Below are 25,216 nucleotides of genomic sequence, written 5' to 3'. Positions count from 1 at the left end.
ACTATAAGCGCTTGCGACGGAGTCAATTGATTTGTTTTAGAGCGCAGTCGCATCGCCGTCGCAAGGCACTATAAGCGCAGCCTAAGGAACACATACATCACATGGAGCGAGTTAGACTTTCTAAGATAGGGAAAACCACAAAGGAAATTCTTGCTACATTATACTTGGGGCTAGAGAGCATCAATTGAGAATGATTAAATACAGTATGCCCATTTCAGAAATGTGTTTCTGGTCTAATATCAGTTTCTGTTTTTAATGGAGATGACTGCTATCGGAATTGGATACATGTTAACCAAATGATTTATCCCATCCTGGATATCTGCCTACTTTTTTATTTATTAGAAATCTACCTAAATATGTCATACAAACGAGAACATACAATAAAGTGAGGAACTCTCCCAAAGAGAGAGGGCACTTAAAGTTGCAAAAATACAAATTAGTTTATTAAATCGCAACTGAATACATACAGATAATAACAATTAAAATAAACACTCACCTATGGCAGGACTGCTCTAATTCATGTGTTAAATAAACATGTGAGACCATAGATCAGGAAGGGAGTGTACATGGATGTACATATGTACATCCTTCTCTTTCCGTGCACCCCAAAACTGGAACAACCTACCAGAGACTCTCATATCCACCACCAGCTTAAGTTCTTTCAAATCTAAGGCTGTCTCACACTTTAATCAGGTCTGTAACTGTTTCATACGCTCATAATATATATTTTCTTTAACTGTGCATGCAATGTCTTGTATATAATGTACTGTATACCTTGTTCATTTATGTAACTGTATTTGTAACCATGTATTATTTTGTTTTACTCTGTGCCCAGGACATACTTGAAAACGAGAGGTAACTCTCAATGTATTACTTCCTGGTAAAATATTTTATAAATAAATAAATACTTGGGTATTCAAACGTAATAACAATGCAGTATCAAGTTTGTATATATAATAAATCAGAATTTATTGTAAGTTCTCTTTTGTATGTCAGTATTGTTTTTTTCTCCCTTGAGGTGCACCCCAAATTACTTATTGTCGTTGGTTGCTGAGCATTTACCTTCTGTGGTGCAGGCCCATCCCACTGTGTTCCTTTGTCTACCTAAATATGTGTGGGTTTCTGATGCTTCTCTCATGACTCATACTGTACATATGTCAGCCATACCCGGATATCTACAGTACTCTCTAGATTAGGTACTGTATCTGCCTCCTAGCCCAGACATTTACAGACATCTACTCCCTGCAACCAGAACCAGACATCTACTCACTGCATACTCTAACCAGACATCTTCTTCCAGACATGTACGTCCTACATCCCCATACAATATGTATGCCCTCACTGCAATCTCTAACCAAGAGATCTACTCTTGTAACATAGACACCTACCTCTCATCTCAGAGCTCAGTTTAAAAGGCAGCATCGGAAAAAAAATAAAAATGATTTTTATTTTATTAAGTGCTGTGTTTGTACCAGGAATTGCACCAGATTTGCAGCAACAGGACTTTGACATTTATCCTTCAATAACATATCAAAGGCCCCTTACCCATAAAACTACTCAAAACTTATTCAGAAATCTACCTGCTACCAAGAAAACATACCTTCTTTTCTCTAACGCCAATTATGTTTTTGGAATCTTTGTGATACATATTATCCAAAATAATAAGGCCTTGGGAAAGGCTAACTGCTATACTGTAGGATCTCCCTTATCTCTGTTTCCCCCACAGTTCCTCCAGACGATCCAGTAATTACTGGTGGGCCAATAATCAGCCTCCGAGCCGGTGATCCACTGAATTTGACCTGCCATGCAGACAATGCAAAACCAGCAGCTTCCATAATCTGGATGAGGAATGGAGAGGTCTTGAATGGAGCAACATATTCCAAGGTCAGCATTTGAATCTGCTGCTTGATCATGTTTTTATTTTTATTTGTGTTACAGTAACCAAGGACCGGTGCATGAATGTCAATGTTTAATTACAAGGAATGTTTCTGGCTCAGGAGATATTTATCCGCATTGTCAGGAGTTTTAAAGGGATACAAAGGTCACTGTTACTGATTAATTCAGACAGGAAACTGCTCAGCGGCCATATTTAAAGAGGGCAAATACCCAATTCTTACATAAAATGCCTTCACACACCAGGGGGGAAGAGTCACTTCTTTCGATGTAAACCCACTGCAGCCCTACACTATGGGAATAATATGCATTAATGAAAAATGAAAACATAGTATGTGATGCCCCTCTCTACATATTTCATATGTAGAAAACTAGAACTTGATCAAAAACAGAAATGATGTTTATCACACAATAATAACAAATCTAGACTGTAATAACGAAAAACTAGCCCCAATGGCTAGAGAGGTGCAAAACTTGCGCATTACATTTTTCAAACCATGCTAAATTTGCCCCTTTTGAGTCGCAAAGTCAGATTTTGCAAGCGATTCCCAAAGCATTAAATCAATTTGCATTTGCATGTCACTTATTATGCTCATTTGCAAAAGTCTCTAATATTGCTAGATTCGCGTAATGCTGGCACTATAAATAGGGCACACACATTACGTTTTATTCACTGTCTAGCGATATTTTGCTGAAAGCTTAGTAATTTGGCAACATTATTAGCCATCACAGGGAATTGATTTTGGGTTAAAAAAACAAAAACCTTTTTTGCGAATGCATTTTTAAGTTTCACACTTTCTCTACCAGCGAGCATGCATAAAGTATAATTACTGTAGGTAAAAAATGTGTTGACCAGGCACACCAGAACATTATATGTACTTTACCATATATCTGTTTTTATCAATAGAACTATAAAAAGTCAACATAATTTGGGCCGTTTACGGACAAAAAACTCCATTGAAGTCAATGGGGATTTTCAGCCGATAACAGCTGGAACGACGACCGCCTCATCCTATATAGAATTTATCCCTATACAAGCATACCCCGCATTAACGTACGCAATGGGACCGGAGCATGTATGTAAAGCAAAAATGTACTTAAAGTGAAGCACCACCTTTTTCCCACTTATCGATGCATGTACTGTACTGCAATCGTTATATATGTGCATAACTGATGTAAATAACACATGTGTAACAAGCTCTATAGTCTCCCTGCTTGCACACAGCTTCGGTACAGGTAGGGAGCCGGTATTGCTGTTCAGGACGTGCTGACGGGCGCATGAGTGAGCTGCCATTTGCCTATTGGGCGATATGTCCTTACTCACGAGTGTACTTAAAGTGAGTGTCCTTAAACCGGGGTATGCCTGTATGTAACTTTCAGTATTAAATGGCTGTGATACATTTGTTATAACAATGTTTTGTGTCTAGAATACATATTTCTAATGTACTACATGGTGAATCATTTCCTCCCTATGCTCAAACCAAAACCAATGAAGATTTTTTTTGTGTGCCCAAAACATAGTCACTGTGTTCTATTAAATACACAGTTACCATTAAATAAGCATGCTTGATTCTATTATGTTTGAGCTTTCGTAGGTGTGAAAAGTATTTTTTTTTTATATACAATCTCCCTCCCCCAACAGTCAGGCTGTTTATCTCCCCTGTGCTTCTTAGGCTGCTACCCATTGGAATTACTTTTTGTTGAAAACCATTCTGGTTTTTTTTCCGATGGATTTCCCATCCTTGCAGGCTAAGACTCCTGTTTTCTCACTGAACCGGCAAGAGATTTCACAGAGTCATTTACTCAGAACTATCTGCTCCCAAACAGCCTACTCCATAATCTCTGTGGCCACTCTAAATAGATAATTAAAATTGCACTCCACAGCGGATAACCTGCTACAAATGAAGTGAGAACGGTGCCTGTACCTTCCCAGAATACGTTGAGGCACACCATGCTCTATGGTGGCTCCATTGAACCAAGAGAATAAGAGAAAATTGGAAGCTTTTGTATGCGGTTAGCATATTATTAAATTACCCACATTTCTTTTGTGCCTCTGAAAATGCCACAAAAGGAAAAAAAATGCATTCAGTTTCTCAGGAGAGGAAAAAGTTCTATGCAGCAGAATATTTCAATCATTTGGATTTCATTAAAGCTGCAGTTCAAGCAATATCCTACATATGTGGGTTTTTTTTTTTTTTAATAAATCAGTTCTGTACCATGAAAAAATACTTGTAGCATTAAAAAAAATGGAAAGACATTTTTAATGTTTCTAATGTAGGAAGCATTTTTGTTTCTATGGAAACTATTTCCAAAGTCAAAGGACTTTCCCCTTCTGATAGGCTCTGGTTCTTGAGCCCTGCTCTCTCTCTCTCTAGCAGTGCACCAATTGTATCTAGTAACTGCCCAGTTACATGATATTGCTGGACTACATTGCCCACAATGCTGTGCAAGAACTGAATTAAATAACCCGGAGCAAGTGATCGATTACAGGAGAACAGATCGATCTGCAATTTAGCTAATCACGTGTCAATGTGCAGATTGTATTGATGCACATATTGAATAGGAAAAATTAAAAATACATTTTTAAAAACGGCAGCTGGAACTGCAGCTTTAATTCAAACCCTTCAGTGCTGACTATGTACTGTAGGATGCTTGGATGGAGAAAACCAAGTACATTCATTTGAAAAAGAAAAGTTAATAGAGAAGAAAAAACGGGATTTGAAAGACCAAGGCTGCAACACGAGGGACTAAAGAAAAACAAAAATAGAACATTTTGCTACTGTAGCTGCTTTAAAAGAAAAAGAAAGAAAAATAACTAATTAAAGCAGTATCATATTGAGGTTAAATTTAAAGAACCTTATGTATTTGTTCATATTTATAAATAAAGACATACAATATTTAGAAAATAGCACAACCCAGTTACTTATGCTGCACATTTTCGCTTGCTGAAGGTTGCATTTGAGATTCAGACATTCCTCTTTTGTTATCAACAGTACAAATTGTGATATAGTCTTGTTCTCTTATCCTAATATAACCTAACACACATTCTTTGGATTTTAATAAAATCAGGGTGCAATCTCTAAGGACCTTTGTTGATTATGATCTTTTTTATTTCTTCAAGGCTGAAAGTATCAATGGAGCTAGAAATAGTAGTGAAACAATACCTTCCTTTAATATGGGCTCTAAATGAATCCAGTAAAAAATGTTCTGAGTCTGATATCATACCATTTTAACACACACACACACACATTCCCAGGTAGCTCAAACTCCTGCACCCACCACATCATGAATATATATTTATGCCAAAATGAGTGCTACTGAGCGTGGCAAATGTATACAACAAAAGACAGGGGTGCCCAATGCTACATCAAATTGTCAAAACATATATGGTAATAAGTATAAATACTTCAATAATAATAGTAGTTACTTGTTTTTTTAGTATAACCCTTCGGCCAAAGCGTCGGAAGCCTGCATACCAAACGTCAAGGTATAAACAAAAATGCAGGTCCTAACACTAAAACTGGGAACCCTTCCTTTTACCTCTGTATGAGGGAAAGCAACTGCAGTGAGTTATCCATTCAGCAAATTGCCAGAACCTCCCAAGTTAAAAAGGTGGGGAGGGGTGAGCTCTGGGGGGAGGTGCCACCTAAAATCAGGGTGCAATCTCTAAGGACATTTGTTGATTATGATCTTTTTTATTTCTTCAAGGCTCAAAGTATCAATGGAGCTAGAAATAGTAATGAAACAATACTGTACCTTCCTTTAATATGGGCTCCAAATGAATCCAGTAAAAAATGTGCTGAGTCTGATATCATACCATTTTAAATCTATTAAATTATTGGGCATATCCCGGCAGGTTCCATGTTCCATGGTGTTTGCTCCTGTATATCCTTGCTACAGTATAAGAACAGAAAAGGTAGTCATTTTTAAACTAAGTGCATTTCCTTTTATAAAAAAAGGTTTAGAAGTATAGGTTTGTAAATAAAAAAATAATGGTATTCCATACCTTCTAACTGGCTAGACAGAGTTGTTGAGGGTTCACAGAGACACAAGGGAAAAGGCCTTTTTCCCCTGACTCAGAAAAAATATTGTAATGAAATAATGGAAAATCCCAGCAGTTTTATGCAGCCTCAGACACTTATATTCGGTTATTTCACACAACTTGTAGATACATCTGTTTCATGAAGATTCTTAATATTTGCCTTGAAATTTGTGAATAATAGTCTTTAACATACAAAACTATCTCCAACCTAAGGCCGCGATTATAGTGGTAGCGACGGCATGCACGGCAAACCTCTTCTCTATGAGGCTGCGCATAGGGTGCGCGAGCGATGAAGCGTGACCACGCATGCGATTCTCGAGAAGACAAACAATTTCGTCTTTGCCGTTCGATGGCCAGGTCACGTGTGCGGTTCAGCCAATGAGGGAGAACCACTCCCGTGACGGCCACGCCTCCGCCACACCTCGTAGCCCAGTGCAGGTTTCGCGCGAGCAACAGGCGCACACGTGGCCTCTATAATCGCGGCCTAAAAGTGCAGCCTCACTTAGCAACTTATGAGTTTCAATAAAGTGAAACCATTCACATGTAACTTCTTTATTTTAAAATAATATGCCCCATAAACATCCCATTTACTTAAATTGAAGGTTCCTTATGATAGTGCCCATATCGGTGGTGCCCCCTCTACCTGTGGCTGACAAAGCTCGGTGCTGCCTACACTATTTCTTTTGGGTCATAGTATGATCTCAGTAGTATGATGCACCGTAAAGTGAGCAAAAACAGAAGTAGCCCAACAACCATGATATTTCATTTAAATCCTTTCAAATAGATTTTCCCAAAGTCAATTTTGACAAAGGAGAGCACAGTGAGAGCCTAGAGTCACCTCTACAGTTGCTGGAGACAAGTGAAGCTTTGAATTCCTGCAATGTCTAAAAAAATAATTTTGACAAGTGTTGAAACATTAGACCATAGGCTACTTGTCCATTAGGAAAAGTATTACGTACTTCTTGCAGTATTTTGCCAAACAAAAGAATCGCTAAAATGTTTTTGTCAAAAGTTAGGTACAAGGGTGCTTTCGAAGGCCTAGATTCTCAAAGCTCTGTTAAAAAAATAAATAACATGACATTATCTAAAACAGAAGCAGCTCCTTTTTTTTTACCATGAGTTAATGCCTTATTTGCAAACAATTATTATTATTAAAAATAAAAGCTTTAATTGGATACTGATGTATTATTTGAAAGTATACTGAAAATATGCTTGACTTGGAATTCTATTGCTACGCTAACCTTTATTCTCTCACTTCTTGCACTATATGAATTATCCCACAACACATTGCTCTGCTTTCCTCCCTGGCAGCAAAAGGGTTAAATAAGTTAAGTAAACTTTGGAAATAAAATAATAATACAAGTGCAAGGGATAGGTGTAAATTGTTTCTCACTGCTTTCTGGATTATTTGCAAATAATTGAAGATATTATCTAACAAGAAAACTTTAAGCAGCTGTGAAAAAGGTTTTGTTGAGAACAAAGGATGGTTAAATGTTTTCTGTGAACAGTCACACCTGGAGTTTGGAATAAGCACTTCACAACAGCTGGGTTTTCTTAGAAGCCTCTTGGCACATTTATTATAGTGAGGACACGAAGAACAAACCATCCTGATCAAGAGAGAGAGAGATATGTAAAAACATACAAAGCATAACACATATGTTATATTTCAATAATCCCCTTCCAACAACCACCCCTCAACAACTGGGAACTCAGAGGAATGGACTATTCCAGGACCAGGTTTATATAGTTAGAACAGGCAGCAGTTCTCTAGGACAATTACTGCTCAAATTACCACAGAAATCCGGCAAGAATAAAACCTCAAACCTTCCCCCAGGTAAATAACTCTTTTAGTGGATACTATAGTTCTTTTGAATTTAAGTTTATTTTTAAGCGTTTAGGTTCCAAAGATTGAAGAGATAATCACATAAAGACTGCTAGCCTCCCAAACGCTGCACCACTTGCTTTCACCATACACTTGCTTTTTAGTAAACGCCCATAACTCTTTCCCTGCCAGACTCGCAGAGCATCTCACCTTAATTCCTTCCCTGCACAACTTGCATGACATCTCCGTTAACACAGTTAATGCTAAATAAGTGGCAACTTTGGCCCTGTCACATTCTTATCAAATGATCAAGGTACTAACAAAGCAGTGTGTTGCAGTCCCTCCTAAAAATTGAAGCTCCAGTACAAAGTTAAACGGTGTATGACTAGGCATCCTCAACTAGAGTTACCAATTTTTATACAAGAGAAGGAAATAGTCTCATGATTATTGATGACATTCACTAGGAAAAAGGATCTCTCTTGGGTTGATATAGTGATGGTGGGACGTTAGAGCCATATTTCCTAAGGTCATCACAAAGTCTCAGATCAGATTAAAAAAAACGTTACTTCAGCATATTAGGCAAAACTACAAGAAGTTCAATTATCGCAGAGAGAGAATGAAAAAGGTACTGTCGTCTCTGTTCCTTTAGGAGACTTTGGCCAAAATGTACTAACCAGTCTTCTGCTAAAGATACCTTTGCGATGCCGGAATACACCTTTATAGCACATTCAGTTGTGTACTTGAATGTGCTATACAGCGTCTCCCAGCACCAGAAGTTGTCATATAGAATAGCACCACTTAGTAAATATGGGCTTTTTTTCTTGACTGAACTTCAGTCTTTACTTCCACCTCAAAAACAAAGAGGGCACAAAAAATAGCATAAAATCCTTTCTGAATGAAAATATAAAAACATCATAATAGTTTGCACTCCCAGATTAAAAGAGATACAATTGCCTGCTAACTGGAGTGAATGCTCACACTGAAACATGGCTGCTCACTTTCTCTGTCATGCTCCTGTACCTCGGATCGCTATGGGTACCGTGTCAAAACAGGAGCCTGGAACTTTCACTGTTGGTTGAATCCCAAGCCCCTCGGAAGATGGCCTGGCAAGTGGGCGACTTCTAAGGCTGCGGCCCCGCTGCATGCGCTGCACGCGCGCCTGTGAGGCTGGTGACGCGTGCAGCCGTATTCCCCGGTCTGCAGAGAGCTGCAGGGGGGGGGTGATGGGGGAGTGACAGGGGCACGGCCGTGACGTCACCCGGCAGGTTCGCCCTCATTGGCTGAACCGCCGGGGGGGGCGTGGCCTAGCGCTCCGTCACGACTCCTGATCTCAATGTTCTTGAGAGCAGGAGTTTGTCTGTGCAGCGTGGCAGCTCCCCCTCGCAGCGGGCCCGGCCCCATTGTGGGGCGGCACTTGTCCCTGCAGCATCCGCCACAGCTGCACTGCGTAGCCAGCGGGGTCCTGACCTAAGGGGATGCTAGCGGCATCCCGCACTCTGAAGGTTTTGATGGAGTGACGGCCCTCATGACCACAATCTCCCAGAACCCGGAAGTGTTTCTCACTGGGTAGAGGAGGATAAGAGAGATGCGGCCGATGCCTGCTCTCTCTGAGTTACAAGTTTCAAGCTTTCTCCAATGTGGCTTCGTCAGGGTTGGAATGTTTCAGTATTGAATCATGTCTTTATATACCTGATCCGATTGGTTCAAAGTCTCAATTAGTTTAACAATCTGAATGTTAATTAAGTATGGAAGAAAGGAGACACGAGCACTGAGGTAAGTAAAATGACAGATTTATGTAATTAAAAAAAGAGCAGACTATCCAAACTTACAATTCAGAAAACATCGGCACATTCACAACCGCATAGCCAAGTGCAAATCTCGGGTATCAGTTAAAGTAGCATCTGGCATGCAAGGATGCCACAGCAACTGCATACAGTGCACAAAGCTTAGCCAGCAAAACAGGAAATTATGTCACAGAGAAGGTTCAATCAATCCCAACGTGTTTTGCACGGTAGGTGCTCCATCAGGGAAGAGCCAAATGACGCCTCTCACGTGTTAATTAAGTGTAAGGACTCAGGCTGGTATCAGTGGTTTCAATATACAGTCTTTCTCGGGGAATTAGTGTGTTAGCAAATAACACTAATATTCATGTGTACAAATGCAGCGGCCGTTATTTTAAGGAATCACGGCGCCGTTTTCGTGTGCGCTGCTGTACTCCACGCGGCATGAATGTGGCCAATCACCCCAGACACACGTGTTTATCGTGGTTGCTTTGTTTGAATTTTATGGATTGTGTGCAATTATATGCAATGAAATGAATGAATTGTAATGTGTACCGTACTGTGCTACTGTGCTACTGTGTCAATTTCAGGTGTTTAAAAGCCAGAACACTAAAATGCCATTTTATGTACTCGACTGCACTCGCGTCTTCAGGCAGTACAGTTGGAAGAAATCCCGCGCCATGACATGGGTATTCCAAGGTATACACGTGTGATTCCTTAAAATAACGGCCGCTGCATCTGTATATACAGAAAAACCTATATGAAAGTATAGATAGTGTACCAAATGCCCCAAATGGGCTTTTTAGAATTTAAAACAAACAATTGTATTAGTAAATATGTAAAAGTTTTCTTTCAAATTATCAATATTAAGATAGCTGGGGGTAAAGGTCTTGCCAGATAATACAACGTAAACATCATCTGTTGGTGGTATATGCCCTCATTTCTTTCAGGGTTAACATATAATTTAAAAATAACTATTACTTTTAAAAATAAAAATGTGATAGGTGATTCTTATTAAAGCTACATTTATGTAACATGCTTTTCCCCCTTCATTGTGAAAAGGTATCCATAGACTGCAAATCTCTAATCCCAAACGGAGTTCTCCAAACACATTTTTAATTTTAAATCATTTATTCTTCACACTTTGAGTTGAAAAAACAACCAAGTAAAATCGAAAATATATATAAAAAAGAGAAGACATTTTTGTTTTAATAAATATAAAACCATATGTTTAAAATATGGAGAGCTGTGTGTTGTAAAGTAAATTTTAGTACAATTTTAAAATGATAAATAAAAGGCCACTTGGTCTAGATCCCGATTCAGACCTCCACGGTTTTAAGTATGCAGTTTAAAAATCCAATAGGCTTCCTGTTTGCGTAATTGAGAATACCAATATCCCCTTTGTGAACTAGGTTTTATATGTTCAATTTCAATGATTGAGATTTTTTTGGGGGGGGGGGTTCTTTTAGAAGTGCCTGGAGGTTCCATGTCCTGCAAACCCTTTTTTCCTGTTCCTCCTATGCTCCAAAAACCATTTTTCGTAATGGTCTTTTTGTGCGGCCTATATATTGTAACCCACACATAGAGGTCAGAATATATGTCACATACACAGTTTTGAAATTGATAAATTATTTTATGGGGAACAGTTTATTGGTTATTTTCAAAGGGATCTCTTTATTTTATTTTTTTATAATTTGAGAACATGTTATACAGTACTGTATAAACCTCCCAGTAAGCTCCACGGTAAACTGGGAGGTGCCCTTAATCTCAAAGCAGTTTAGTAGACATTATTAGCAGACACAGGTTGTGTACTGTAGTAACACCTTTCTCCTGCAGTCTGCAGTATAGCAACCTGGTATATTAATCCAGTGCAATTGGACCTAAGAAGTTAGCTCTGCATGTACAGGTACACTGGAAACCTAGAGCCGGCCTCATATAGAGGCAGTCTGCATATTAAGGAAAGGGTATTTTTCCCTTTCAGAAGAGCTTTCATAAGATAAGATGACCTGCCTTCTGTTCCACATCTCCCTTCATAGTGCATCTGCAGAATACACCAACCTCTCATTTAAAACCATATAAAGGCTACCCATTCAGCTTCTGTGGAAACATTCCCTGCATATTCAGAAAGTCACACTAAGTTTGGGACAATTGACAACATTATCTCCATTAGTCTAAAGCACTGTCTCCCTATTGACAGTTAAACATACTCAACAGGTTGTCAAAATTGAGTTTGTGTTATGTCTACCCCTGCTGTTCTGTAATACAGTACATGCTAAGAATGAACAGAAGTGTTCTAATTAATTAGGGGCACTAGACATCTGTATTTATAGGACACTTGCTGTAATTAATATTTTTGTCTTCATTCTTTAAATACAACTATAGATGACTGGAAATGTGTAGTCATGCTTAACATTCCTTTCAATTGCAGCACATTAATTGCGAGAATCCAGAACATGAGCTTCTGCTTTAAAATAAATGTTCTTTAGATGTTCATGAAAATAAACTTGAGTAGTTTTGTGGAAAAGGAGATCAAAGCAGTGCAAACTCTCTCAAAAGCACATTCCTTGCAGGAAATGTAAAATCTTTGCATACTACTGGGGAGGTTAATCTGCTGCCAGCCTGCTACAGTACATGCCAGGACAACAGAATGGTTGGAATAATGGCTTTTCTCCTACCAACCTCCCATGTGTGTTCCTGGACCCTAATAGAAAATTGCTGCGCATGCCTTTGATGTGCTTTTGGAAGGAACAGCACAGTTTTGGAAACCCTGACAGTTTCTGCCTGCAGAAGAGGGCACAGAAGTTGGATTGTGCAGGATGCTCCTTGCATGGCTGGTATCCAGCTTCCAGCATGATGCCATGGGAATTAGTTCATTCTCTCTCTCTTCTGCAAAATAATAATCATGTATTACTTACTGCTGCTATTATTGAGCTGTTTCACTGAATTGTAGTGTGGTTCAAGTGCGTTTTGGATTAAGTGTGGAGTTATAACCAGGAACTGAACAGTTTATTGTCTTCTGGGTGCTCGGGTTCGGCACACTGCAGAATGGGTAGACAAATTGTTGGGATTGACATGTTGGCACCAAAGACAAAGTTAAAGTCTACACTGCAAGCATACGCCAGCAAGAACCTCCAAGGTAGTATTTCCAAAAATACTACCAGTGCCAATTGCAACCCCTAGGGGGGCAGTTGAACATTAGGGAGGTTAATGCATCGCTAAGAAAGTGGTGTAGGAAGGGGGTCTTTGGGTTTTTAGAGCACTACGAGTGCCATCTTTATTTTGAAAGACTTTTTAAACTTAGGAGGGGGAGGGACAAGCAAGAGGGTCATGGGGGTGAGTGGGGGGGGGGAGTGGAAGTTTGGCAAGCAGGGAAGCACCCATATTAAATACAGATGACACTAATAAAAAGGCAGCCGTGGATAAGATAACAATAGCACAGACTCGTAAAACCCTTAAGTGCATACTTGCTAATACAAGAAGCCTGACAGATAAAATGGGAGAGCTTCAATTAATAGCTAGAAGGGAGCAGTCTGATATCATAGGCATTACTGAAACACAGTGGGATGAAACTCATGACTGGGCAGTTAATTTAGTATTCCTTTTTTCGGTGTGATCGAACAAATAGAAGAGGTGATGGAGTATGTTTATATTGAATGTTAAACCGGATTTTAAAACTATTATAAGGGAATATGTTTATGAAGGGATTAATGAAAATGTAGATACTTTGTGACTAGACATTAGTAGGGGAGGAAAATGTACAAAAAATATATATATTTGTAGTGATGTGGAATAACCCACCAAATATTTGTGAGATTGAGGAAGCCAAAATACTTTTGTAAATGGAGAAGGTAGCAAAACTAGGTCAGGATTTCATAACGGGAGATTATCCAGGCATAAACTGGAGCAATGAAATTAGCATTTGGCGGTGCTAAAATACAATTAGATGCAGAGGTCGTTATGAGAACATTTCACAGAGCCGTTTTCATTAACTCTGCTGTATTCTACGCGGCATTCACTCGTTATTCTTCAGTGAACGTTGCAGTGAATGCCGCCAATCACAGGAGTCACACCTTTGTTTACCGTTGTTGATTTATTTGAATTACCTGGATTCTGATTTCTTTGTGTGCAGTTCTTCGCGTATCCGCCAGATGGCAGATAGTGCAAAAATTAATTCCCTTTGCACTACAGTATCCAGTGGCTAGTACAATTACTACACAGTACCGTACTGTAGCAATTTGCAGGTGTTTAAAAACCAGATATAAACCAAGTCTACTACAGTGACCAACCTTGGTCGCTGAAGACGTTATTAAATTTAGGCATTTCAGAATTAAAAGCTCTAAAACACAATGCTGTGGGCTTTTTTTCTACATTGTTATCTTGCTCAATTGCTGAATGGACACCATGTCAACCCCGTACATGTATGCCAAACCTGACTAAAGTTATGCATATTTAATATTTTCTGCAATTAATGCTGGAAAAGATAAGAAGGCGACCTTATCAGAAATATATGAAGATTTCATTTCGAACTATGATTTTTTTCAAATTTTCACCGAAAGTTTGTGGGTGGAAGCATTCGGTAAGGCAAACATTAAGTAATGAGCAATGCTTTTTTTGCACTTCACCTCCTCCGGGCAATAGAAGAGGGTATTGGTCTGTGATCCCACATTTTGACAGTATGTTTGCTCATGGCAACTATAAAAGGAGAAAGTTCGGGTTTAATCCATTAAAGATTCATCTTTCCCGATCCAGCAATGTACCAGCACCAGCTTACCAATACTATTGCAATAACGGTATGACCGTCAGTGAAAACTTGGTGAACTGCAATCCTTGCTACCTGGCTAGCCAGATTTCCAGCCGGATTTCCAATACCGTAAATATTAGCATTAGCGTAATTTTTTTTCCGGAAAAAAAAACTTTGACATCTAGCGTCAATAGATAACGATGAAGTTCGATGGAACTCTAATATAATTTTTTTAAAACAGTGCTTTTTTTACTTTTATACAGTCAGTATTACCAGCTTCATGCTTTTAAAACTTTGCTATGCTATTATTTTGGACAACACACCATGCACTGTACAGTACTGTATGGGATCGATTCAATTACATCATAACCTGTACTAAAATTTCACAAAGAGAAGTTTCTTGCTTTTATTCCACTTCCTGGTTAAGTTAAAAAAAACTATTTTATGCATGTTGTTCATATTTAATCAATTGTAACAGACCAATTCAGTTAGTTCCACGCAAATGCGTATTATGATTCAGACTTAGAAAATTAGAAATCCAACGGAAAAACAACATTTTAAAGGGACATTTTTTTCTTGAGTAGAGAAGGCAAGAATAGATGTGAGCTTTATACCAAACCTTATACAGTATGATGCTATGTTTTCATATTCCATAAATTTTTGCATTACTATAATCACAACCGTTTTATTTTATCAATGATGTTGCATTTTGCAGTATAATTAGACTGTATAATTAGACTTGCATGTGTAATTCATTATGCAAAAAAAAAATACAAAAGTAAATATTAATAGCTTTTATTCTATATTATTTATTATTCAATACTGTACAGTACGTTCAACTTTTGCTAGGCTTGCTCTGCTTCTCATACTGTTTGTCGAAATATTACACTCACACAAACTCTGTGAGTGTTAACTCTTTATTAAATTTTTAAACAGTTCCAAGTATTCAAGGACGCACACACATTAGACAAAGACAGACTAATTTAATTTCAAAAGGCATTTGAGTCGTTATTCTTACCTCCACCGGGCCATGAGATCTTACTTAAAAACAAAGACATTATCTTTGAGCCTTGGGTTCTTGGCTGAGTTTGACACGCATGCACATCACAGCATTACATCCGGAGCATTGCACCTCCCCCCTCTCACAAAGCAAAATGCATTCAACTGCTTATCGACACCTCCCCCGGGTGATTCATTATTTTTCAGATTTGATTTTGGCCTGTGGAACAACTCATCCCTGTGACCAGTTTTACACGCATGTGCACGGTTGATAAGTCCTTCATGGGGATTTGGCCAAAATGACCACTGCGAATGTGGATTTCAAGTCTGAAAAAATAATAAGTCATACTGTACCTTTTTTTCTTTCTTCTTTTCTCAACAAGGGCTTAATAAGAGTGATTTTAAGAAAACATTGTGATGCATGTTTTAAATATTTTTTCGATTTTTACATTCTTAGAGTCAATTACTTTTTATTTCTATACAGTACGAGGTGGCATACTCCAAAAAACAATTTTAGGGGAGGGGGGGGGGGCTATACTATTTAAACCTTCACCTTTTTCTAGGCTTGATCTGCTTTGCATATGGTTTATGGAAATATCTCAAACACACACCCATGGTATTTATGTACTGTTGTGAGAACTTTTTTTGTAAAACTGTTCAAATTATTTCTTTGTAGTACAGTATACAGGGATGTACAAACTTATTGTACAGAGGGCATAATAACAGTCAATATTTTGTCATAATCCCCCCTCTTTCGATTACAAAAGAACTACAGAATGCAATGCAGCCTGAAAAAGAATGAGAATGTGTGAATGTCCTATATCGCTCTGGGGGAGGTGTCGATAAGCAGTTGAATGCATTTTGCTTTGTGAGGGGGGGAAGGTGCAACTAATGTTGTCAGTCCAGGTGTGCAGGATTACACTGTATACTGTACTACAAAGAAAAAATTTGAACAGTTTTACAATAAAAGTTCTCACAACAGTACATAAATACCATGGAGTATGCCACCTCGTACTGTATAGAAATAAAAAGTAATTGATTTTAAGAATGTAAAAATATTAAAAACATGCATCATATAATGTTTTCTTAAAATCACTCTTTTATTAAGCCCTATAACCACAGTTTAATAGGTAAGACAGTACACACATGTCTAATACAAATGTACTGTACATACTGTATAATATATTAAAAGTGGAGTGAGCGCAGACATAAAATGGTTAAAATTGATATTTTACCTGGACTACTGTATACTTACTGTACCTGTACTAACCTTACTACAGTACAGTAAAGTAGCTTACTACATTCCAGTGGCACTCCCATTACACTGTAAAAGAACGGGCAACACGCTGGCAATATCGTCGATATAATTATTGCATTCTTGTACTGTGAGTATGTCGCTCCAGAAACGTATTCTTCCTTGTGTTAATTCCTCCTTTTTGGATGGTTTAACAACCTTTCTTATATAATCCTTCAGCTCATGACACACCAGTTAAATGGGATTCAAATCTGGTGATCTGGGAGGGGGGAAAAAGCCAAATTAGTTGCAGAGATATAAACAGTTTAAAACAATGAGAAACGATTACTGTACAGTACACTGGAGAACTTACTCCTTTGGCATCTTAACCCAGTTGATACCGCTGGCAAGAATATAGGTACTAGAGGCGGTATGTTTAGGGTCATTGTCCTGGAAGAAACGGTGACCACCAGATGGGAAATCATACATAATGTATTCAACAATCTGGGTGACTATTTGTTCTTGGAAAAATACTTTATCCATGATTCCTGGAACAATAGAAGAAAAATTTAACATTAGGGTACAAAATACACTAGAGTTGTACACTGAATAAGGCTACAGCATGTGACTTTGTGCATTATTTTACCTTCAAAGATGATTATGCATCCTGGTTCACGTCTAGAGATCGCACCACACACATGCATCTTCAGTGGGTGCTTGGGCCGAGGCTTCAAAGATAATTGTCCTTTTTTGTGGAATGCAAAAGTGGCAAATTTCTCAAGAGCTACAGTCTCGTCAGAAAAGATGACATCCTGAAAAGTCGCACCACTTTCGATCCATGCCCGTTCGTGCTCCACTCTCTTCACCTTGTTGACATCCCTTATCATTGGTTACGCTCTGTAATGAGAAGGAATAATTTTACAGGTACAGTAAAACCACACGTGTACCTACTGTACAGTACAGTAGTGTACTGTACAACACTTTACCTGTAATGTCCTAACTATGGCACAGCACTCTGCATGCAGTACTATTGCAATATACAGAACTTTATTACTATACTGTACTGTAAAGTATTTGCTGGGGGTAATACTACTGTATACTGTACTTTATTTAGTACTGTATACAATATACTGTACAGTACTGTACTTTGTTACAGTAAAACACTTACTTTACACGTCCATATTTCCATCCCAATTGGCGTCTCATGAACCTGATGCTGGTCTCAGATGCAGTGATACTTTGACCTTTCTCTAGAAAAGTCTTGACTGTTGCTGCCAGCGCTCATCATTTGCCTCGCTGATTTTGTCCACCAGACGCTTTGTCGCCCTACAGTGTAAAGGAAAATAGACCAATTTCATACAGTAGGGCTAAAATTAAGTCAACACAAATACATGACATACTGTACATTATAGACTAAAGCTCTAAAATTCCAGGCATTATTGAAATCCCTGCTCTCTGATTGGTTAGAATTCAGGGCATTATTCATTCAGTAATGCCCGGAATTTTTGGCAATTTGCCAATTCACCTTTGCAAGGGGAGCACGCTAAAAATTTGAAATAAAAAACTGCCCAATATAAAAATGCTAACGGTAAATACCTCTCCTCTTACACAGCATGGCAACATACTGTATGCAGGCTCTCTTTCACAGCTGCTACAGTAGTGCTGTCAGAAGCTGGCGGGTCCCAAATAGTAACTTTGTTACTTGCAACAAAGTAATATTTCTTCCAGAATTTGTATAGCTTCTGCTAAGGTAATTTTTATTTGGCTTTTATTTAGTGCATCAGCCTAGTTCCGATTTATATATCTATACAAAAGTATCTATTTTATGAAAAAAGCCTATAATAGTAATAATCCCAGACGAACAGGCTCGTATATATAAAGTACTATATACAGAATTCTACAATAATTGCAAGGAAAAAAAGTAAACACACAAATGCATTTTGATAGGCAAGAAGCTTATACAAGTAATACAGTAGTTACATACAGTAATGAAAACAAAAATACTTACTCTGTTGTGACTGTGGGACTCCGCTTTACACCTTTTGCCTTACCATGGGCATGATAGCTTACAGTGACAAAATGACTGAGTCGCTGATTGACCTAACTGTGCTTGAACAGGGATAATCTTAATACCTGACCTGTTGGGGTTCCCTAGGGACTGGAGTTGGGAAACACTGCTCTAAGGAGCCTATTCTAGTAACCTCGATAACCCACTTAAGGCCTTTTCAGCAAAAATGAATATTGCTATTTAGAAAGCCTCAATAAGTGGACGATAAAGGCATGAATCTCCACTTTTTCCTGCCGTCCAAAACACATCGCTTGGTGAGCGGCAATAAGCCATTTATCGGCAGGTTTTGAAACTTGTGCAATTCTAGTAGTCTCGATTAGCTTATCGAGGCTAATCGTGGCTCTAGAATGGCGATTTTCTCCCCAAATCCTCACGCCATATCCTTTTTACTCATGGAACATATAAAATGGAACAAGAACCAATGGGATTGTCTTCAATCTCATTGGCTGTAATACCATGTGATATCAGCCATGTGGTTTTAAAGATGTGATGTACCTCCCTTGGAGATAACGTCCCATCCTTAAAAAAACAGCATCCAATCGGATTGGAGCTGTACTATTTGACCCTAAAATGTGACGTCACAGGACCTATATAAGGCTTGTACGTCTCATTTTAGTGGAAGATCTCGACGTGGCAACATCCATTTTGGATTTACCATGCGGTTTTGGATTGAAAGATAGAAGATTAAAGAAAAGAAGAAAATAATGACAGATGAAGATAGGAGAAAGAACATGGAAGAAAGAAGATTTTGGTACCTGATGATGTTCTTCAAGGTGGATGGAGACGGATTGCGGGTGATGATGTCGCAGGTTGAGAGTTTCATGATACGCCGGGATTCAGAGGGTGAAGACTTCTAAAGGTAATGAAGCTGTTTTAATAAATAAAAATGTTTATACGGGTGTACGTGAGCAGGGGGTCTCCGGAGCACAGCCGCATTGATTTGAGATCCGGGGACCCCCTGCTTCCCCGAGATACAGGCCCCGATATGGGGTGCTGGTATCTCCTATGCATTTAAATCCCACAGTCACGTGACACAAGACATTTAAACACATTGGAGATACTGGCTCTCCATAAGAAGGCCTGTATCTTGGGAACCAGGGGGTCCCTGGACCTGAAATCAACGCGGTTCTGCTCTGGAGACCCCCTACTTACGTACACTAGTATTACATTTTTTATTATGGGAGAAGGTTCAGTGAGTAAAGACACTGACTGGCACTGAGTTTGAAGCGGGGGAACCTGGTTCAATTCCCGGTGTCGGCTCCTTGTGACCTTGGGCACAAGGTAAGGCACCAAAAAATAGATTATAAGCTCCATGGGCAGGGCCCTGTGCCTGCAAAATGTCTTTGTAAAGCGCTACAAAAAACTAGCAGCGCTATACAAGAACATGCTATTATTATTATTATTAATAAAAAAAGATATGCGCAGGGAGAGGTAGCTCTCTCTGTGCAGCTCTCTCTGCAGCTGGGCCAGATTACTGCAGATCACCGGGTGAGCCCTTTAGAGAGAGGCGAACATCACGTCGCTGGCTCCTCTCCAGTTTTTTGCATTTTGCTATCGCAGGTATTCGAGGCTTTCTGAATCCTGTGATAGCAACGCTCAAAAAACTGGCGGGATAACCGATCCAGCCATTCTTTTTATGAAGGCTACTAGAATAGGCCCCTAAATGTTATTGCACCACAAAAGGGCGAAACTGTAGCATGGCTCAGCTCTAATTCATGTGCATGGGAGTAAATAGCTTCCAAAGTTTTGCAACAGTTTGGGGATCAGGGCCTCTATAGGGCCCTGCTAAAAACAGTAATAGACCATGTTCCAAAATACCTTTTTGGACTAGCAAACCTATATTAATTTGCTTACATGTACCCATGTTCTCTGTAAATATTTTTGGTTATATGAACTTCTTTTTCAGGATCATCATACAGATGCCGTTTGTCTGTGGAGAGATAGCCGGTGCCTGTGACTGCAGATCTGTGATTGAGGAGGGGCCCACTGTGACCCTCTATCTCACGGAAGTCACAAAGGAGGGCACAGAGGATGCTCCAGCTGCACCTGCTGCAACCCCAACAGCTGCACCAGTGGCTACCCCACCTAGTGCACCCACTACTGTCCATCCTTCTGCCCCAGTAGCTGCCTATCCTGCTGCTATCCAGCCTGCACCTCGACTTCCACTCCTGCAGCACCGAGGATCCAGACCCTCTTTCAAGACATGATGATCGAATACCAACATGATCTTCTAGAATGCAGGGCAATGATTTCAGGAGGTGGGGACCCAGCTGCAAAGACTCCAAGCCTCTGCACGCCACGGGGAGGTATCTGTCCAGCTCTGTCATCAGTTTATACAGCAAAACCAACAGGTGCTGATCAACTCCATACACCAGCACAGTAGTGCTGTAATAAAAAGCCTGGGTCAGATATCCGCTTCAATTAAAAGACTGACATGGGCAATCCAGCAGGGGCTGGAGCGTAACCATATCCCCTCCAAGGTCACAGCCCTCAGTGCCTCAATTGAATCATTAGCAGGGATTTCAATAATTGGAGTCTCTCTTTCCTCCTCCTCCACCATCAGTGGACTTGCCCAGGCAGTCTACCTTGCGTCTTCACACCCTAAGGCGTGGCAGAGCACGCACCCATGGGCCCAGTGAGCAAGGCATCGCACCAGCCAAAAAGAGACACTGAATTGTATTCTTTTCAGGTTGTTCTTGTATATATTGTTAAGTACAGTTAAGTAACTGTTTGTGAATAAATTTTATTTTGACAACATTTGTCTCTGCAAGTATTGCTCTAATATGTAGGTACATTATTGTATATTCATGCTTAATACACTCAATATTACATACAATATTAGGCTACAAAACATATTCTACATTCCCTTTCATCATTACAAAACATATTCTTGTTTATCCCATGAAATAAAACACTATTTCATATGCTTTGTTTCAGCCATTTCTATGTTATTAAAACACATGTAATAACAGGGTTAAATCCTACACTCAGAACATTCATATGAGTACCACTTAAGAACTTTTCCCTGGTAGGCTGTTTGTACTGTAGCAATAATGCAATGCTCCTAAGGGTCTGGATGTGAGTAAGGCCAACTTTTGAACTCCTGATGAAGCCAATCAACTGGAGAAATGCGTTGAGTGGGAGTGTTTGAGAACCATCAGCCAGCAAACCTAAAAATCGGAAGTGACGTCCAACTGAACTTGAAGTGATGTGACGGAGATCACGGAGAAACCGACAGAAACTCCCACAGCTGGGGAGACAGTCCTTACATCGGCATCGCAGAAGGATCAGAGGCTGTGAGCTGATTGGTCACTCACAATGTCCATAAATATTGTGAACTGCTTTTAACATATGTAAAGAGTGTGAGTATGGCTTCTATAAACCTGGGACTTCAGTAGTGGGACTTTAATAGTGGGTATTTGGGTGAAACTGTGATTAAAACCTGTAAAAAGGGTTGTGGAACAAAGGCGCCGGTTGTTCCCCCATTTTACCCGCAGACCGCGTCTGGTCTGTGGATACGTGTCTGCATGTATTACCGGTGTATATTTTTCCTATGAAATATTGCATTCCCCGTCCCGCTAAGCGAAGTTTTATCATCATATCCCAAAGCCCAAGTTAGAAGGAAAAAAGATGTATTTAAAATGTGTATTCATCTCTATGTTGACAGCCCTGGTAATTCTATAAGCCAGGATGTCTGCATAGAGATGTGGGATCAAAGAGGAGGATGGAAGTCGAGATGTGTCAGGCCGTTTGTTGAGTGGGGAAGACAAGCCCCAAGGTCGGATTGGCTGTTAGCTACGAAGCGCTCTCTGATTGGTTGCCAGTCCCTCTTCCATGTTCAACATAGGACACCAAGGTCTATGTAAAGGGACTGCCCGATCCAAGAACAAGACGATCTTGGGACTTGGTCCAGTGAAGAGCTGGCGGGATTTTCAAATATGCTTTGCTCTGAAAAGCAAAGCATTCCGCACGGAGTTGCCGGAGAAGCATGGCCTAGCTGAGGACAAATTCTAGTCGCTGCCAAGTTCTGAGAATCAACAAAGATGCAGCCAGTGGGGAGAGCCAGGTATTTCTCCCGAAAAGAGTACTCTGGTGTTCCTGGACATGTTGTGGACAGGGTAAGCCTTCCTGAAGCAGGCAGGTTAATGGATGAATTAATTCATTATTGTGCTGGTTAGTGCTTGTATTAATTGCATTTGTTGGCTACTGTTTTTATTTAGTGAATTGGGGTGTTAAGGTGTTTCGGAATGTTTTTTTATTGTGTGTTTTGTGCATTAATGTATTTTGATTAGGGTGCCCATTGACTGCTGTAGTGGCATATCAGGCCCATATTATAATATGGGTATGATGTACCACAAGACTACTCAAAGGGTACAGGGTGGGTATAGTGGGTCCAGGGTGGGTGGTTAGGCCTCCTGGGTTGGTAGCGGGGCAGGGTGTGTTAACCCCTTAATTACTATAGCAGTTATTAACCGCTAAGGTGATTAAGGGGTTAGGGGCCATTAGAATGTATTTTGCTATGTTTTTTTCTGGCAACGGAGGACAGGGACCTACAGTAAGCTGACGAGGATGCCGTTCACATTGGCAGGGGTAAGTAGAATGGTTTTATTTACTTTATGCCGGCTAATGTGTTTAATAATGGGCAAATAATCTATTATCCATTTCTGGATAATAGTTATTTTGCCCATTACTGTACTGTATGTGTTTGGTGGGGGGGGGTGTATTGATTTAAATGTAGGCCATGTTTTATTTTTTACATACAGGATTGGTACCGCAGGCAGCGGGGACCCATGGGGACCACCTGAGGACCCCATACGCCCGCAGGTACCATCCGAAGACCCCGGGACGCCCACGGGTAGCACCTGAGGACCCACGGGGGACACCTGTGGGGAAGAACTGGGGGCCCCGCCCCACAGCTGTAGAGGCACCATGAACCCGCAGTGACCACCCGAGGGGCCCCAGAACCCAGTGAGAACGATCCGAGGGCTCCCAGACCCACATAGGAACCACCCAAGGGCTCCCAGACACCCGTGGACCACATTGGGGCCCGCGGGGCCCACCTGGAGGCCACAGAGTCTAGCGAGGACCACCTGGAGGCCCCCAGACACCCGTGGGTACCCCCCGGGATGCACTGTGGGGCCTGCGGACACCTGTTGGGACCACCCGGGGACCCCTGCCGGCCTGGGGTATTAATTGTGTATATAAAAAATAAATAATGGTTTTATGGGAGGCACAGGGGGTGGGATGTGTATTGGTGCTTACTAAATATTTTTTAATATACATTTTATCACGTGACGCGAGACATTTCCTTGCATAGGAAATACCGGCACCCCATAATGGGGCCTGTATCTCAGGAAGTAGTGGGTCCCCGGACCTCAAACCAGTGTGGTTCTGCTTCGGAGACCCCCTGCTTATCTACACTAGGAATAAAATGTATATTAAAAAAAACATAAATTTCGGGCGAGATTTTCTCTGGGAGAGGCGGCTCTCTCTGCAGCAGAAATGAATCGCCGGGTAAGGCCTTTTCAGAGGATCGATCCTATCACTGCCGGCAACTCGCCCGTTTTGGGAATTTTGCTATCACAGGTAATCGAGGCTTTCTGAATACCGTGATAGCAACGCTCAAAAAAAGGCGATATAAATGGGTCGCTTACTGCATAGGCCCCTTAGTGTCATTAGCAAAGATGGGAATTTTGCTTTCTATGCTAACCTCAAAGTCATTAATAAAAAAGTTAAAAAGCAGTGATCCCAGTATCGAACCTTGAGATACTCGACTCAAAACTTTGCCCAACCTACAAAGTTCCATTTATGACAACGTTCTTTTCTCCATCCTTCAACCAGTTTCTAATCCAGGTGCAAATATTTTTACAGAGGCTAATTTCCTTTATTTGTATACTTACCTCTTTGCCTTTACAAAATCTAAGTAGACAAACTACATTACCCTTGTCTAAATTCCTACTTCCTCTAAGAAACAAATAAGGTTAGTTTGGCACGACCTATCCTTCATAAATTCATGCTGACTATAACTAATAATTTTGGTATCCATTATCGCATACTAAACCTTCAAATAGCTTCTCTATTATTGATGTCTGCCTTACAGGTCTCTGTGATCATTCAATCTCAACCCTTTCAGTGTACATCTGCGTCGCCCCAAACGCGGACGCCTGATGGGCCTCCCCAAAACTGCTCCCCTCTGCACAGGACCAGCGTGCTAAGGGTTAAAATTCGCTTGTACTTTGTGGAATGGCAACCCCACCCACTGGAATGTTAATGAGCTAAGAGGACACAAAGAACTTTGTATTCGCAACTGCATTTAATCTGAAACCCGTTAGTGCACATCTGTGTTGCCTCAAACATGGACAGCCCCTTAGTGTCATTAGCAAAGATGGGAATTTTGCTTTCTATGCTAACCTCAAAGTCATTAATAAAAAAGTTAAAAAGCAGTGATCCCAGTATCGAACCTTGAGATACTCGACTCAAAACTTTGCCCAACCTACAAAGTTCCATTTATGACAACGTTCTTTTCTCCATCCTTCAACCAGTTTCTAATCCAGGTGCAAATATTTTTACAGAGGCTAATTTCCTTTATTTGTATACTTACCTCTTTGCCTTTACAAAATCTAAGTAGACAAACTG

The 25,216-nt window shown here is 40.1% G+C and overlaps 1 protein-coding gene across 3 annotated transcripts in view; it reads left to right on the top strand.

Annotated features, from left to right (window-relative positions):
* KIRREL3 (kirre like nephrin family adhesion molecule 3) overlaps positions 1-25,216 on the top strand; it is a 945,792-nt gene that overhangs the window by 788,397 nt on the left and 132,179 nt on the right. For 2 of the 3 annotated variants that reach the window (XM_075604274.1, XM_075604273.1), the window contains exon 5: positions 1,727-1,884. In XM_075604274.1, coding sequence (XP_075460389.1) covers positions 1,727-1,884 — 158 coding nt within the window. Of the gene's footprint in view, positions 1-1,726; positions 1,885-2,800; positions 2,970-25,216 lie in introns of all 3 variants that reach the window. The other variant, XM_075604275.1, reaches the window with a different exon arrangement.

This window comes from Ascaphus truei, chromosome 6, assembly GCF_040206685.1.
Source record: "Ascaphus truei isolate aAscTru1 chromosome 6, aAscTru1.hap1, whole genome shotgun sequence".
Classification (NCBI taxonomy): Eukaryota; Metazoa; Chordata; class Amphibia; order Anura; family Ascaphidae; genus Ascaphus; species Ascaphus truei.
Note: the sequence above shows the minus strand (reverse complement) of the source record. Positions and strands in the feature narration are given on the sequence as shown.